The 12840-nt window shown below is 44.3% G+C and overlaps 1 protein-coding gene across 4 annotated transcripts in view; it reads right to left on the reverse strand.

The window, feature by feature from the left end:
- Positions 1-12840, reverse strand: part of CERKL (ceramide kinase like) — a 170429-nt gene that overhangs the window by 75834 nt on the left and 81755 nt on the right. The window contains exon 2 of one of the 4 annotated variants that reach the window (XM_056536984.1): positions 1125-1234. The exons of the other annotated variants lie outside the window; for them this stretch is intronic. Within the exon in view, the coding sequence (XP_056392959.1) occupies positions 1125-1200 (76 nt within the window). The 5' untranslated portion in view covers positions 1201-1234. The remainder of the gene's footprint in view (positions 1-1124; positions 1235-12840) is intronic. 4 annotated transcript variants of the gene reach the window in all.

The raw sequence follows: 12840 nt of genomic DNA on the forward strand, positions 1-12840 counted from the left end.
TTTTTCGGTAGTACTACTACTTCCAACATGGAGCACACTCTGCTCCATGTTGGGAGCTGTAGTACCTGCAGTTAAGGAAAGATCACAGCGTATGTCCCTCATGACACCAGATGTGATTCTCCTGTATAATGTATAGATGCGGCGGCCGCTCTTCTATGGTCCCCTGCACTGACATATATATACACATATTCATATTTCCCACAGACAGTTGTGATTGGCTGGAACCATCTGGCCAATCACAGCTCTCTGCGGGAAATATGAATAGGTGTATATATACGTCAGTGCAGGGGACCCTAGAAGAGCGGCCGCTGCATCTATACATTATACAATAGGATCGCAACGGACCCGGGGCGATCTGTCAATCAGTACAGGTACTACTAATAGAAGTGTGTTTCATGCTGGGAGTAGTAGTACCAACTAAAAAATTAAGAAAAAAAAGTGAAAAACGCACTGCTGTCACGCCCTCTCCCATAGACTTGCATTGAGGGGGCGGGACGTGATGTCACACGGGGGCGGAGTCATGACGTCATGATCTTCCGTTCCCGTGGTCGGGAGCCAAATCCTCCAGCGCTGCCGGAAGCAGATACAGGTGGGTACTGCATGCTATATTGCGGGGGTCCCCAGCAGCGGGACCCCCTCGATCAGACATCTTATCCCCTATCCTTTGGATAGGGGATAAGATGTCTAGGGGTGGAGTACCCCTTTAAAGAATGCTTGACCAAAATGACAGTAAAAAACAGACACAAAACTCTTTTAACTTTTTAAACAGGTGTTTAAACACGTATTTATGATGCAGTTTTAGATGCACAAAAAAGCTCTGTGTGAACTCAGCCTAAGTAAGCAATGCTGATATCATGGACACTATTTTTTTTGAAGAACAGCAATTTGAAACATATTTTGATACAAACAGCATTGTTATTTTTAAAAGTCAAAAAGTTTCTGCTATAGAGAAAATGTAAGTGAAGCCATTGTATCTAGACCGGATATGCATTAAAACAGCCACAGTAAACATAATAAAAGTGCTGTTGTAGTTTATGATATAGCAATATAATAAATCTGATGTAGCGGCAGAAGCCAAAGCTAAATTTGATACCCAAGTAGCCCAAGGCGTGTGAATTGCTGACCTGCTAATGAGGTTAGGGGTACACAGATACTTTGCAACTTCTCCAGGACGAGCCACTTCTGCTGCACCTTTTGCATGATGTAAGGGAAAGGTTCGGGTCAAAGTTCAAATCTGCAACAGAGGGACCAGGAAAGAAAATATCCTGAGGGATTTGATGGGAAACGCCTCTCAGCAGGGATTTGATGATAGTGCTGCTGCACAGTTGGTGTGGAGATTTGATACTACAATTTTCTGGATTTGTAGACGCTATATCACTTAGGCCACAGCAGGAGCAGGTGCACAGGAAATGCGCTACTACTAGCAAGCCTCGTAAACCAAAAGAAAAGAAAATGGCAACGTAATTAATTTTAACAACCCACTGTCATTTGCCCTATTAATTTTAATATATTTCGCTTTGCAAAACAACTTCAATAAAATTAGCATTAAACCCAAACAGTGGCTGTGATGTTAATTCAGGGCTCCAGAGAGGGCTGATAATTAATATTGGGCATTTTTCGGAGAGCTGTAATTTAAGGGCTGGGGCGGGCAGAATGATTATTCTGAGATTTATTTATTTTATTTTTTCATTTATTTTTTTCCTTCTAAACGATTATAATTATTAAGAGCGTATCAATACCAAACAGAAAAGAAAAATGCAATAACGCTGATACGGTAAGTATTTATTCGTCGTATAATTGCGGTGTTCTGTCTATAAATTTCATTAAACAAATATCACGCTGGTAATCATTCTAAACAGTAAATTATTACCTACAGTGCCTGAGTAATAGCGTAAATTGAAACTCCAGATGAGATCGCGTTCATTAGGCTAACGCAATGGAGGCGTATTATGTTTCCAACACCAGCCCTGGGAATGTTCTAATCCGATCTACAAAAGTCATCATTAAAGCATTTTCTATAGGCGCATAAAAATTAACCCCTCATCCACCGACTTTCATGCGGCTTGCAATTAAAAAAAAATAAAAAGTGCCGCCCAGTAAAAAAAATTTAATAAAACTGCATAGCAACACAGAAAAAAAATATAGTTCTTCTATTTCTTGCCAGTGTCCCCAGAGATCAGATGTAAAGGAATTAGTGATATTAGCATAAACAGTCCATGGGATTGACAGCGGTGCTCAGCTTCATCGCCACCTGGACACAGATTAAAAACTAGAATACGGCCATTGATTTTTTTTTTTTTTTTTTTATGTTTAGAATGTTACAATGTCCAGCCCCGGAATGAAGGCCATTTGGGTAAGATATTTGCTTTGGAAGTGTTTATTCTTGTTGCTACCAATAACATCTTAATTGCAAATTCAGGAGCCGCTCTCTGGTGTAAATGAATGGTAAATGAATGGTAACGGCACAGAGATTTAGGTGACAGAATGTTTAAGTCAATGAAGAATGATCAGGAAGGGGAACTCAGGTTACGTGTCAGTACCTCTGGGATTTGTACATTGTCCTTTCCATTCTAACTGTTCCTTAGTGACATAAACATAATATAAAGACTTAGGTTTATTAAGGCCTGTAAGCCTTATTCTCATGTGTATTTTTTATTTTATTTTTTTTTGTGGCTCCAATTTTTACTTCGAACAACTCATTGACATCCGTTTAACATATTGACAACAGTGTAAAAAAAGCAAAAAAAAAAAGCTTAATAAACTGGAAAAATATATGTCCCATGAAACAAATATTTTTAGTCCAATTAAATAATAAAAAAAAAAAGTATGAAATGTAGCCGGTCCATTATTAACATCATTAGCAGCTGAGTGAAAACAAAAAAAAAAGGATTAAAAACCTCATGCAAACTGATGTCATACGGTGCGTGTATTGTTCAGTCAATCTCTCATTGTTATCAGATATAAAATAGAACGGCAGACTGTGGTGGATTGATTTGGTTTATAAGGCCAGGGATACACGATGGCTTGCGGGACAACCTGCTGGACTACTGTGACTGCACAGGTTTCCTTTGGCAAAGAAATGGCTGGCAAAAGGTGTGATGGTTGCAAAAAAGGGCCTATGCTCCTTTTTGGGAAGTTTTTGAGGCTGGAAGTAGAAATATGTCTGAAACTTTTGTTTATTCTGTCTTTTAGGATATATATTTTTTTAAAAACCTTCTTTCTTGCCTCTTGGTTTTTCCTCCATTTTTTTTAGACGTTTTTGGGCTACAGCAAAAGCTTTATGCATATGAGACTTTTTTGTGATGTTTACATACCCTAATACCCCAAAATATTGGAACGGAATTAACCCACAGGCTATGTTCATAAAGCGTAAAATTATTAACCCCTTAAGGACAACAGATGTATGCGTACATCCTGGCTCCCTGGTACTTAAGGACCAAGGGCGTACGAATACGTCCGTAGGAATTTCGGTCCCCACCGCGCGCAGGGCAGGGACTGGAGCGGGATGACTGCAGGCACCCGTGCAAATGCCCAGGGGGGGTCCTATAACCCCCCCATGTTGGCGATCGCCGCAAATCGCCGGTGAATTCACACCAGCAAATTGCGGCGATTCCGGGTCATACGGGTCTCCAGTGACCCAGGAAATAAGGGGGATCGGGGTTGTCCAAAACACCCACGATCCCCCTGAAGGGAAAGGAGTGAGGTGGCAGGGGTGCCACCCCTCCTATCCCTGCTATTGGTCGATCAGAAGCGATCGATCAATAGCAGATCGGGGGGAGGGGGGGTTAACATTCGGTTCCCCTGTTCTGCCCACCCACAGTAAGTAGGCTGGGCAGAACGGGGAACAGACGGGGACCGGCGCCGAAGGTCCAATTACCAATCGGCGTCTGCAGCAGGGGACGATCGGCGGCAGAAGGGGACAGCGATGTGGCTCCCTGGATCCTAAGGAAGCTGCAACATCTGGAGGGCTACAGTCTGAGACCACTATACAGTGGTCTCTAAACTGTAGCCCTCCAGATGTTGCAAAACTACAACTCCCAGCATGCCCAGATAGCTGTTTGCTTTTTGGGCATGCCCAGATAGCTGTTTGCTTGGATTTGCAGTTTTGCAACAGCTGGAGGGCTACAGTTTGGAAATGACTGCGCAGTGGTCTCTAAACTGTGGCCCTCTAGATCTCACAAAACTACAACTCCTAGCATGTCCACACAGCAGTTTTCTGTCTGGGCATGCTGGGATTTGTAGTTTTGAAACATCCGGAGGCCCACAGTTTGCAGATCACAAAACTGCAAAACCCAGCATGCCCAAACAGCTGTCTCGGCATGCTGGGAGTTATAGTTGCAAACCTCCAGATGTTGCATAATTACATCTCCCAGCATGCCCTTCGGCGATCAGTACATGCTGTGAGTTGTAGTTTTGCAACAGCTGGAGGCGTACTGGTTGGAAAATACTGAGTAAGGTAATAGAACCTAACTGAAGGTTTTCCAACCAGTGTGCCTCCAGATGTTGCAAAAGTACAACTCCCAACATGCACAGTCTGTCAGTACATGCTGGGAGTTGTAGTTTTAAAACAGCTGGAGGTCCCCCCCCCCCCCCATGTGAATGTACAGGGTACATTCCCACGGGCAATTTTACAGTGAGTTTCCTGCTTCAAGTTTGAGCTGCGGCAAACTCCTAGCGGGAAACTCACCTTAAACCCACCAGTGCAAAAGTACCCTAAAAACACTACACAACGCTAACACATAATAAATAAAGGATAAAGCACTACATATACACCCCCTTACACTGTCTCCTCAATAAAAATTAAAAACATATCGTACAGCAGTATTTCCAAAACGGGGCCTCCAGCTGTTGCAAAACAACAACTCCCAGCATTTCTGGACAGCCGCTGACTGTCCAGGCATGCTGGGAGTTTAGCAACAGCTGGAGACACCCTGTTTGGGAATCACTGGCATAGAATACCCCTATGTCCACCCCTATGCAATCCCTAATTTAGTCCTCAAATGCGCATGGCGCTCTCTCACTTCGGAGCCCGGTCGTATTTCAAGGAAACAGTTTAGGGCCACATATGGGGTATTTCCGTACTCAGAAGAAATTGCACTACAATTTTTTTTTTCTCCTTCTATCCCTTATGAAAAGGAAAAGTTGGGGGCTACACCAGCCTGTTAGTGTAAAACAATTAACATTTTTACACTAACATGCTGGTGTTGCCCCATACTTTTTATTTTCACAAGTGGTGAAAGGAAAAAAAAATTAAAATGTGGGCGTAAGATGCTCTGCAGACACACAACAAGGCTCAGGAGAGTGCACATTTGAGGCCTAAATTGGGGATTTGAACAGGGGTGGCTGATTTTACAGCGGTTCTGACATAAACGCAAAAAAATAAATACCCACGTATGACCTCCCATAGACTTACATTGAGGGCGTGTGGCCGTGATGTCACGGACTGCATGGTAGACACCTGTCGGCAAACAGCCGTTTCCTGCACCACTGCGCACTTCTTCGGGCTGATGGGTGCAACTTTGGTACCTTTGGTACCGGTGCACAAACAGATAAAATACCATATAGAAGTTAATATACATATACAATTAGTGCTATCACTGCCATCTTGCTTCATCTTAAACCTACCTATCTCAAACTGATGCTTCAGTCTCTAAACAAAGAAACAAGTTGGTAAGGATAGAAGAATTCCCAATACAAGCCACTATTGACTATACCTCTTTAAATGAAATCTGCAGCTGGGGTTTAGAGCGTCGAGTGCAGCACCAGAGGCTTGCCCGCTCGTGACGTCATGGCCACACCCCCTCAATGTAAGTCTATGGGAGAGGGCATAATGGCAATCATGCCCTCTCCCATAGACTTCCATTGAGGGGGTGTGGCCTTGATGTCACGAGTGGGGAGTGGCCTTGATGTCACGAACCTCAGCCTGCATCATCAGTCATCTGGCACGGAGTGAAGTTCACTGTGCACTGGATGTCTGGGGTGCCGCAGCAGAGATCGCGAGGGTCCCCAGTGGTGGGACCCCTGCGATCAGACATCTTATACCCTATCCTTTGGATAGGGCATAAGATGTCTAGGGGCAGAGTACCCCTTTAAGACCAATCTCACATGTCAGTATTTAATCAGTATTTTTGCATCAGTATTTGTTATCCAAAACTGGACCCTACACAGTGAAAAAGTAAAATAAAAGATTTTGTACCTCTTCTGTGTTTGGTTTACAAATACTGATTGAATTACAATGCAGTACTGCTGCACGGCAAACTCATGGTCAGGATAGCAGAAGGTCAGGGCAGGCGGCACTGGAGCGTAGTCAGGGACATAGCAGGAAGTCAGTAGGCAGGCGGCAAGGGATCAAGGTCAGGTCATGGAACAATGGTCAGAAACACGGCAAGGCAACTCTAAGGAACATTTTCTCTTAGGCACAAGGCAACAAAGATCCAGCAGGGAAATATGGAAGATGCAGGGACTTATAGACAAGGCACAGGTGTTACAAATAATTATGGGCGTACTGGCCCTTTAAATCACAGAGCTGAGAGACAGGAGAGGAGGCAGCAGAGGGACAAGGTAAAAGACGAGCTGGGACTCTCGCACGCGGGCGCATCCCGCAATGCGAATCCCAGCTCCGCCAGCAGCAGAGGAGAGGGGGACAATGCGCTTACGGCCAGCGTGTGCGGACGGAGCGCAAGGTGTAACAGTACCCCCTCCAGACATTCCTCCATAGCAAGCTTAATAGCTAGGAGTTCTCGATCTCCAATGGAGTAGTTCCTTCAGCTGGCGAGAAAGTCCTAGAAAAGAAACCACAACTTACATTCTTGCCCTTGGCGTTCTTTTGGGTAAGAACGGCTCCAGCTCCAACAGAAGAGGCATCAACCTCCAAACTAAAAGGCTTCTCCAGATCAGGTCTAGAAAGCACGGGAGCAGAGGAAAATGCAGACTTCAAACGAGTGAAGGCTTGTTCGGTCTCAGGAGGCAATGTCTTAGGATTAGAGCCCTTTTTAGTGAGCGCCACAATCGGAGCAAACAAGGAAAAGAAATTTGGGATGATTTGACGATAATAGTTTGTGAACCCCAGAAAGCGTTGAATAGTCCGTAACCCCTGAAGGATGAGGCCAATCCAATACCGCAGACAACTTTTCTGGATCCATCTGCAGGCCTTGATGGATAATGATGTAGCCGAGAAACGGGAGACTAGATTTCTCGAATAGACATTTCTCCAATTTGGCGTAGAGATAATTCTTCCGAAGGTGTTGTAGAACCAGGTGACCATGAGTATGATGCTCCTCTAAGTTGGTGAAGAAGATCAAGATGTCATTTAGGTACACCACAACACAGGTGTAGAGATGATCTCGGAATATATCATTAACGAATTCTTGAAAAACGGCTAGAGCATTGCAAAGACCAAAAGGCATCATGAGATATTCGAAATGTCCATCTTGCGTATTAAAGGCCGTTTTCCATTCATCTCCCTCGCGGATATGAATAAGGTTATATGCACCCCGTAAGTCCAACTTGGAGAAGACCTTGGCTCCACGGAGCCGGTCAAAGAGTTTTGAGATAAGAGGAATTTGACCGTGATTTTGTTAAGTCCTCTGTAGTCAATACATGGGCGGAGAGAACCATCCTTTTTCCCCAGAAAGAAGAAACCTGCTCTGGCAGGAGAAGAGGACTTATGGATGAATCCCTTTTGGAGGTTCTCCTGGATATACTCTTCCATGGCTTTGGTCTCCGGAACCGACAACGGGTAAACTCTTCCACGAGGAGGAGTGGTACCAGGCAGTAGATCAATGGGGCAAGGGACGATGTGCAGGCAGGGACTCAGCCTGCTTCATGCAGAATACATCTGAAAAATCTTGGTAAGGTGGAGGCAGACCAGGCAAAGGAGGAGGACAAGAAAAAACTTTAGGCTGGACTGACCCGAGTCAAAGATTTTGACAGAAATGTCCCCAGCATAAAATTTCTCCAGTTCTCCAATCCAGTTGCGGAGAATGATGTCGGAGCCAAGGAAGGCCAAGAAGAATCTCTGAAGTACAGTGAGGCAGCACATAGAATTCAATCTTTTCTTTATGCAAGGCTCCCACTTGCATGACGAGAGGCACAGTACGGAAAAGCCCCTTAAAGTCCGGGTTTTGTCCATTAACAGAGGAGATGAATAAAGGCTTGGCTAGCCGAGTAACGGGAAGATGATGTTTATGGACCAAAGAGGTATCAATAAAGTCGCCTTCTGAACCGGAGTCCAAAAATGCTGTAGCGCTGAAGGAAGACTTGGCAGAAGTAGATACTTGTACTGTAATGGTCAAGCGAGGAGAGGTAGTATTCACACCTAGGGGCGCCTCTCCCACATGTCCTAGGTACGAGCATTTTCCCGGCTGCTGAGCACAAACAGTAAAGTGTTTGAGGAAGTGTTCCGGGAAAGCACAATACAGGCACAAATTCTCTCTGCGACATTGAGATCTCTCCTGTTGTGTCAGACTAGAACGGTCCACTTGCATAGCCTCTTCAGCAAGAGGCACAGGAGACTGTAGAGGAGAACGCTGGAACACAGGTGCCAAGCGAGGATATCACCATGTTCGGACAGGATTTCTCTCCCAACGAACCTCCTCCTGTCGCTCAGCAAAACGCACATCAATACATGTAGCCAGGTGGATAAGTTCAGACAAGGAGGACGGAGGATCCTGTACAGCGAAAGCATCTATTATCCTGCTAGACAGCCCATTTTTTAAAGTAACGCACAAGGCTGCGTCATTCCATGCCAGTTCAGAGACTAGAGTGCGGAATTGAACCGCGTAGTCACCAATGGAGGAATCCCTTGACAGAGACTTAATAAAGCCATCCCAGCAGAAGAAGCACGTGCAGGTTCCTCAAAGACACTGTGGAATTCAGCGAGAAAGGCCATCAGATTGGAGGAGATCGGGTGACCGCAGTCCCAAAGAGGCTTAGCCCAGGCCAGGGCTTTTCCGGACAGAAGACAAAAGTCACCTTAGCACGTTCCATCGGGAACTGGTCAGACACAAGCTTCAGATTCAAGGAGCACTGTGTAATGAAGCCTATACACAACTTCGGATCTCCATCGCACTTCGAGAGCAAAGGTAATCGTAACTTGGTCCTAGAAAACGCCGCAGGAGTAGGTGGAGAAACTTGAGCTAGTTGTGGCGGCTGCTGAGTGAACTGCTGCGCTTGTCGGGCCAACTGCTGCCACTGTCGCACCACAACGGAGGGAAGATCCACAATTTCTGGCAGGGGTAGCTCAGAGGGATCCATGGCTGGATCTTACTGTAACGGTTCAGTAGACTGGAACACTTGTGGTAGTGGATCTGCTGGACCTGTGTGGCAGATGACTCGGATCGCTCCAGGGAGCAGAGTCTAAGGTGCCGCTAATTCTCACCAGAGCCCGCCACAAAGTGGGATGGACTTGCTGCGGCAGGCTGCACCCAGGTCACTACCCCTGGCACGGCATGACCACACAGTCGGCTTAGGAGATACGCGGCACAGACAGGGTACGGCAAGCTAGTGGTCAAGATAGCAAAAGGTCAGGGCAGGCGGTACAGAAGCATAGTCAGGGATGTAACAGGAAGTCAGTAGGCTGGCGGCAAGGGATCAAGGTCAGGTCACGGAACAAGGGTCAGAAACATGGCAAGACAACTCTAAGGAATGCTTTCTCTTAGGCACAAGGCAACAAAGATCCGGCAGGAAAGTGTGGGAGATGCAGGAACTTATAGACAAGGCACAGGTGTTACACAAAATTATGGCCATATTGGTCCTTTAAAGGGGTATTCCAGGCAAAACCTTTTTTTATATATATCAACTGGCTCCGGAAAGTTAAACAGATTTGTAAATTACTTCTATTAAAAAATGTTAATCCTTCCAATAGTTATTAGCTTCTGAAATTTTCTGTCTAACTGCTCAATGATGATGTCACGTCCCGGGAGCTGTGCATGATGGGAGAATATCCCCATAGGAACTGCACAGCTCCCGGGATGTGAGTCATCAGAGAGCAGTTAGACAGAAAACAACAACTCAACTTCAGAAGCTAATAACTATTGGAAGGATTAAGATTTTTTTAATAGAAGTAATTTACAAATCTGTTTAACTTTCCAGAGCCAGTTGATAAATAAAAGTTTTGGCCTGGAATACCCCTTTAAATCTCAGATCTCCGACGCGCGCGCGCCCTAGGAGACGGGGACACGCGCACCGGAGCTGAAAGCAGGAGAGGAGGCAGCAATGTAATAAATGATAGATGTGTGTAAGCTAGATTTATATATATATATGTATGTTTAATGTGTGTATATGTATTATTGCATGTGTGTGCATGATGCATGTGTGTGAATGTAGGATGTATGTAATGTATGATGTGGGAGCAGCGGTGGGTGTTTGTATGATGTGTGTAAGTGGGTATATCAAATGCCAGGCTTCCCTCGCAGGCTGCAGTGCCTAACCACTTCCAGCTACAGGACGTATGCATACATCCCAGCACCCAACATATTTTCGCGCTGGGATGTATACATACGTCCTGCTGATCTCTGGCACTGACATGCGCAGTTTAGGAGATCACCAGTGGGACTCGACTGTCAATCACATCCGGGGTCCCGCAGCTTCAGGGGCCGCCCCGGTCCCAGCAGCATTAACCCCATAAATGCCATGATCAATCCTGATCACAGCATCTATGGTGTTAACAGGGGGAGGGTGCTCCTCCTGTTCACCAGCGGCGGCACCGCGATATGATCGTGGGTCACCATTAGTTGCTATGGCAGCAGGAACCCAGCTACAAAACCCTGTGAGATCCAGCCAGGGGCTGGATCGCACAGACTGTAGTGTCTGCAGCTCATCAGGTTATACTGTGCTGCAGTACAAATGTATTGCAGCACAGTATAAACTGTAAAGAGTGAAAAATAAAATAATAAAAGGTTCTTTACTAAAAGTATGAAGTGTAAAAAAATAAATAAAAAATAAATGTCTCTTTCCCAATAAATGCCCTGTATTATCATAAAAAAAAACACATCATATACATTCTTGGTATTGCCATGTCCATAATGACATGACTTATAAAGCCATAATGCAAAATTATCACGCACGGTGAACGCAGTAAAAAAAAACAACAAAAAAGCGCAAAATTTTCGCTACTTTTGGTGCAAATAGCAGAATAAAAAAGATCAGAAAGTAGCATGTATCGCAAAAATTATACCAATAAAACGTACAGCTTTTCCTGCAAAAAATAAGCCCTCACTCAATGGCGTCGGATGAAAAGTCAAAAAGTTACGGCTGTCGGAAAATGATAACACAAAAAAGAGAAAAAAATAATTTTGCTCTGAAAAGGAAAAAAGCAATATAAAATGGGTATCACCATAGTCATACCGACACACAGAATAAATCACTTTTACTGCACAGTGAACACCATTTAAAAAATAAAAATAAAAAAAAACTGAAATTATCCAGTTTTTCACAATATTTTGGAGTTTTTCACAAAAAATGCGGCACCACTTATACAAAGTACAATATGTCACGAAAAAACTATCTCAGAAAAAGCTCCGCCCAGAAAAGGGTTCTAAAGTTATTACCATTTAAGGAGACACATGTTAAATTATAAAAAAAAAAAAAAAAAGAGCCTGGTCATTAACCCCTTAACGACGCAGGACGTATATTTACGTCCTGCGCCGGCTCCCGCGATATGAAGCGGGATCGCGCCGCGATCCCGCATCATATCGCAACGGTCCCGGCGCTAATCAACGGCCGTGACCCGCGGCTAATACCACACATCGCCGATCGCGGCGATGTGCGGTATTAACCCTTTAGAAGCGGCGGTCAAAGCTGACCGCCGCTTCTAAAGTGAAAGTGAAAGTGACCCGGCTGCTCAGTCGGGCTGTTCGGGACCGCCGCGGTGAAATCGCGGCGTCCCGAACAGCTGATCGGACACCGGGAGGGCTCTTACCTGCCTCCCCGGTGTCCGATCGACGAATGACTGCTCCGTGCCTGAGATCCAGGCAGGAGCAGTCAAGCGCCGATAATGCTGATCACAGGCGTGTTAATGCACGCCAGTGATCAGCATTAGAGATCAGTGTGTGCAGTGTTATAGGTCCCTATGGGACCTATAACACTGCAAAAAAAATGTAAAAAAAAAGTGTTAATAAAGGTCATTTAACCCCTTCCCTAATAAAAGTTTGAATCACCCCCCTTTTCCCATAAAAAAAATAAAACAGTGTAAAAAAAATAAAAAATAAACATATGTGGTATCGCCGCGTGCGTAAATGTCCGAACTATAAAAATATATCATTAATTAAGCCGTACGGTCAATGGCGTACGCGCAAAAAAATTCCAAAGTCCAAAAAAGCGTATTTTGGTCACTTTTTATATCATTAAAAAATGAATAAAAAGTGATCAAAAAGTCCGATCAAAACAAAAATCATACCGATAAAAACTTCAGATCACGGCGCAAAAAATGAGTCCTCATACCATCCCATACGTGGAAAAATAAAAAAGTTATAGGGGTCAGAAGATGACATTTTTAAACGTATAAATTTTCCTGCATGTAGTTATGATTTTTTCCAGAAGTGCGACAAAATCAAACCTATATAAGTAGGGTATCATTTTAACCGTATGGACCTACAGAATAATGATAAGGTGTAATTTTTACCGAAATATGCACTGCGTAGAAACGGAAGCCCCCAAAAGTTACAAAATGGCGTTTTTTTTCGATTTTGTCGCACAATGATTTTTTTTTCCGTTTAGCCGTGCATTTTTGGGTAAAATGACTAATGTCACTGCAAAGTAGAATTGGCGACGCAAAAAATAAGCCATAATATGGATTTTTAGGTGGAAAATTGAAAGGGTTATGATTTTTAAAAGGTAAGG

Source organism: Hyla sarda, chromosome 8, assembly GCF_029499605.1.
Source record: "Hyla sarda isolate aHylSar1 chromosome 8, aHylSar1.hap1, whole genome shotgun sequence".
In the NCBI taxonomy this organism is placed as follows: domain Eukaryota; kingdom Metazoa; phylum Chordata; class Amphibia; order Anura; family Hylidae; genus Hyla; species Hyla sarda.